Genomic DNA, 5,106 nt, shown 5'->3' on the forward strand with positions numbered 1-5,106 from the left:
GAGGAGCGTCGGTAGCCCCCCCAATTGCTGGGGGAGTCCCCCGTGTCGTTCTCGCTATCTGCTGACTCGGTGGCATCGCTCTCCTCCCCGGCCACCTCCTCGCCCTGCCCCCCGTGCCCGTCGTGGCGGGGAGGGGAGGGCTCTGAGGGGAGGCTGGCAGCTGCTTCGGCCTCCAAGTCGATGAGGTTCCCCACGGGCACGTCCACGGGGGCTTCCATGGTTCTCCCCGAGGGGCTGGGGGTGTTAGGGGGTGTCGCTCCTGGTTCTCTGGTCCCTCACTGGGGGGTCGAAGCCATCGCGTGGGGGATGCCTGGGAGGATGAGCTGGCTAAGGCAGGCAGGCCCTTCTGCAGGGGGGTGGGTTACTGCAGGACATCTGAAAGAGAGGGGGGTGACAAGAGTGAGGACAGAGCCCCAAGGAACCTCTACCACGGACCTCGGGCAAGGAGACCACAGGTCCCCACCTGTGATATCCCCAGGATGCTCAGTAGCAGCAGGAGGGAGAGGACAGGGATGCTCCAGGCAGACAGGGCTGGCTGCTCTCCATCAGCCACGTGAATAAGCAAACCCAGGCAGTGCTCGTGTGCTTTCTGCACTGCTCAAGTGGGGCTTTCAGCCTTTAACCCACCAAAGGGACAATTTGAGCCCAAACTGCCACACGTGGGATGTGACATCTCGCAGCCTGACGGGCAAAACTGGGCCAGCGTGAGCCAGCAGCTGGCAAACACACTGGTGATTTTCCAATCCTCCTCTCTGCTCATGGGTCTGCCTGACCCCCTTTGGAAAAGGGACCACTCTGGGGTGCAGCATCCCAGTATAAACCACACAAACTGGGACTGGGAAGGGGATGCTGAACACAACCAGCGCTGTGATGGGATGCAGGCACAGGGCTTGGACTGTGAATGGCTCAGTTTTGGCACCCAGTCCAGATTTCAAAGGCCAAATGGTAAAGAAGGGGCTGCCCTGAAGCTGCTTCTTCATCAGAGCATTGCTCATGTCCTCGGGGAGCATGGTTTTGCCCCCGGGAGGTGGCAAGTGGTGCCTTCTGAGAAGCAAGCCCAGTACGAATTGCAGCAGCCAGGCACAGGGCCAGCGTGGGGCAAGGCAGCTCAGCGGGCACAGGAGCTGGCACAGCAGCCCAGGCAGGGCAGGGACAACCCTGGGACAACGTGGTGGCAGCACTGCCCCAGCCCCACTGTCTTCCAGGGATTAGAGGACACAGGCAATTATACCCAGAGGGAAAAAAAGACCCAAACCAGATTTCTTTCAACAAAAAGAGTAGCGTTCCCCAAAGGATCAATCTCCAGCTCAGCATCATTTAATAGCTGGACTTAATGATGTCAAAGGTCTCTTCCAACCAAAAGGGTCCTATAATTCTATGATCAGACAAAAAGGAGTTTGAAATGAAACTGAATCTGAAGTGTTTCATCAAGCAGAGCACACTGATGGGAAAATAACCCATTGGCTGCAGGGGAAGCAGCTCTTCCAGTGCTGTCCTTCTCCTCCCTGGGGCCCCTTTGGGTCAGCGGGGTGCTGGGACCCACAGGACAGAGAGGGAGGCACGTTCTGCATCCTTCTTGAGCATCAGACAGCTCATCCCCCCAGCTGGGAAAAGCCCCTGTCAGCCAGGTCCGCAGGGCTGAGGGGCAGCAGGGACAGAAAGGGAAGGGGGGTGACAGAAACTCCTGCACCCACACCCTCCCTGCTCTGCCAGCACCCACCTCTCCCTCCCCCCCTCACACCGAACCCCAGCACACACCTAAACCCGGCTCCTGAGAGAGCTGCAGGGAGCCTGGGAATGGGAATGTCTCTCTGGGACACTGCTGCAGCCAGCCAGAGCTCCGGGAGAGGCGCCGAGAGGCTGCGGCACAGGAGGGCTGGGCAGTGGGCCAGGGGGACCCAGCCAGCTGCAACCAGCTCAGCCCCCCGGGCAGCCTGACCTCCTCCAACCAGCCCTTCCAGCTGCAGGGACCACACTGTGCTCCATCCATCCATCCATCCATCCATCCATCTGCCCATCCATCCATCCATCCACCCATCCATCCCTCCCTCCATCCAGCCTGCCCTTGGGCTCCCACCCACCCCATGCAGAAGCTGCCCCAACCAACACGCTGCTTAGAAGCAAGATGTAGCCAAAATTAGGGAGTTCTAGCTCTGGAAAAAAAAACCAAGTAGAAATGAAGATGCTTTTCTCAGACATCTCAGGCTCTGGGCAGCTCTGTCCTGCCCCAAAAACCCAGCAGCAGAGGGAAGAGGCAGCCACGTCCAGGAGCAAGCACTTCTCCAGACATCAGCAGCAGGAGAACAGGACGGTGTGGGGGCACTGGTGGCTCCTGGCTCAGCCCATGCCCAGGAGGGACAGAGAGGGACCTCTAAGCACTCTGCCAGATGTGCCCAATTGCTGCCCGACCAGCCATCACCCTCTGGTCATCGATAAAGCCGCCCTTGAGTGAAGGCTACAGAGGCTATTTTGGGGTGCTGGCAGGTGCTGTGGGCACTCAGGCTTCCCACAGCCTCCAAAGTTCTCAGCACAGAGCCCAGAAGAGCTTCAAAACCAGAGAAGCCTCTGACTCAGGCCTGCAGCCACTCCACAAGCCAGTCCAGCTCCAGCAGAACAAATCCAGGCAAAGAACGTGAACCAAGAGCCCTGAGCACTCAGCTCCATCCACACGTGGAGATCAGCCCAGCTGCACGTCCCACCAGTGCCTGGGGGGGTCCCACTCCTGGCTGGGTTGAATCTGAGAGGGAACAAGGGCTGTGGAACAAAAAAGGATTTCCTGGCTGCTCAGGAGCCTCACTACCTCATGAGCTTCAGCCTCTTTTGGGTCCTGCTGACCCTGTGTTCTCTGTGGGCAGCTGGCATACAACAAATCCACGTCATCCTCCTCCCACCATGGCCCCGGGGGACAGGACCCACCCCCTGGTCTAAGTTTGCAGCTGAAATCCTCCTCCTCACAAAGCCTGGGGAAATGACACATGGGGTGCTGAGGTTGGGGACGCTGCAGGACCTCAGCCATCCCCCCCCTGGGAAGCAGGATCCAATCCCAGTTTGCTGTGCTGGAACTCCCACTGGGGAGCAGGACTGAGGCAGTGCGTGGCCCAGCTCTCCTCGCTCCTGCCATGGAGCTGGATGTCCCCAGAGCTGGGTGACAAACTCAGCTAATTCTCATTATCAGCTCAGGCCGTGGGTGACATCCTGCCTGATGACAGCACTCGAACCCTCGCTCTCATCTGCCTCCTGCATGGAGATGTTTCTCCAGCCTGGAGCTGTCAGGGACGATTAAAAACTGTAATTAAAGTGAAGAAACCTCTAGCTGTCTCCTCAGAGCTACAAGAGCACCCCCCTCCCATCCCTCTGCTCCCTGGGTGCTGGGGTGGCACCCAAAACATCACGCCAGGGCTCTGAAAGCCCCTGGGGACATTCAGCCTATTTACATCCCCCACTAGAGATGCTGCTCCGGGGAAGGGGAAGAGTCACAAGGAAATATTCTTGGAGGACACAGCTTGGCAGCCCAGAGGGGACACGGGGATTCACTGCTGCCAGAGGGATGGGACAAAATGCCATCCCTCAGGGCTGGCACTTCTCCACACTGCAGCCTGCCACGGAGAGCCACGTTTGCCTCAGCCACCTTCTGCAAGAGCATATCCAGGTCCCTGCTAGCCCCTGGCTTTCACCCACCACGGGCTCCAACGTGGGCACGTCGTTTGCACTGCAGCCACTTCTCCAGTACCAGGAGGACCACGCAGCCACCCACCTCCAGAGCACCCACGGGTCCCTCCTGGCAAAGCACCTCAGTCAGAGGTGCCCCAGCGGGCGCTGAGCCAACTTGGCAGGGCTCTGCAGAGGCCTCGTGGGTAAAGCTTTGTTCCTTGCCAAGGAAAACTCCCTGTGCTGTAAGGGAACAGCCTGTTTCCTCCGGGGGAACTGGTCAGTCTTGTTCCCTGTGTCCCTCCCACAGCGAGAACACCCTGGTGGAAAGGTCACAGCTGGGGGGACACGGCCTCATCGAGCCCTGGATCTCTCAAAGCACCCTGAATCCAGAGGCACGGCACCTACCTCTGCTCCCAAAGTGCCCCTCCAACCCTGAGCTGCACAGACCTTGTTTAAACAAGCCCTGGGACCCCGGGAAGCTGTGAGTCCCCCCTGCTGGGTTTGCCCAGCCGTGATCTCCTCAGCTGCCTGTGCTGGCAGCTGGGACCCGCTCCCGTGGCTGCCCATCCACCCCCAAGGCACATCGTGCTCCCCCCGACTGCCCAGCTGCCCCACGGCTCAGGAGAAGCTCCAGCCTGGCAACCTAATAAAAATAATTCCCCGAATATCAGGGGGTGAGCTGAGCCCTGCCGAGCAGAGACCGCACGCACTCGGTGCATGCCAGGACCAGCACCCAGCTGGGATCCCTGCAGCCAGAGTCCCAGCCTGGATTTTGGCAGGTGATGGGGACTCCCCCTTGGTCCTTTGTCTCTCCTCCCCAGCTGCAGCTCTTCCCCTGGCCCCAGCCCCCCAAAGCCAGCAGTAACCCCCCTCCCAGGAGCTGTTTCACACCCATCTGAAGCCCGGCAAGCTCCCAACTTGCCCCAGCTTTGCAAAGAGCCCTTTCTTCCCGCTGCCCTCAGACAGCAGATGGCAGCTCCCCGTTCTCCTGGACTTCAGAAGAGAATTAAACGTCTCTTCCCTAGACCTGTGCTGTGTAAGACCAGCTTCTGTGCCGAGCAGCAGCTTCCCCTTTAACGCTCGCCAATAGCCCAGCTTTCACCAGCTCCCCCCGTGCCACGCACACACCTCCCCAGGGAGCCCCAAAATGGAGCTATTTATTCTGCAATTCCTCTTTTCACCCGGCAAAATTTCACCTGGGGTCCCCGTAGTTTGGAAGTGAGCTCCCCAAGAGGCACGAGAGGGTTTCCCCTGCCCCGAACACACTCAGCCCCCCCTCTCCCCCGGGAGATGCTGCCCCCAGCCCCCACTGCTGGGGTTGTGGGTAAATCATAAGTGGCAGCGCAGCCAAAGACTTCTGCTGATGGAGTCCATGGTCCCACGGAGCACCCAGGGACCCTCCATCCTGCCCAGGGACCCTGCATTTTACCCAGGGGCCCTCCATCCGGCCCAGCG

At 59.6% G+C, this 5,106-nt stretch overlaps 1 protein-coding gene across 1 annotated transcript in view; it reads right to left on the minus strand.

Annotated features, from left to right (window-relative positions):
• Positions 1 to 218, minus strand: part of KIAA0513 (KIAA0513 ortholog) — a 9,345-nt gene extending 9,127 nt beyond the window's left edge. The window contains exon 1 of the mRNA XM_008946127.1: positions 19 to 218. Within this exon, the coding sequence (XP_008944375.1) occupies positions 19 to 218 (200 nt within the window). The remainder of the gene's footprint in view (positions 1 to 18) is intronic.
• Between the last annotated feature and the right edge of the window lie 4,888 nt (positions 219 to 5,106).

The sequence above is a fragment of the Merops nubicus genome, unplaced genomic scaffold (assembly GCF_000691845.1).
Source record: "Merops nubicus isolate BGI_N331 unplaced genomic scaffold, ASM69184v1 scaffold27378, whole genome shotgun sequence".
Taxonomy (NCBI): domain Eukaryota; kingdom Metazoa; phylum Chordata; class Aves; order Coraciiformes; family Meropidae; genus Merops; species Merops nubicus.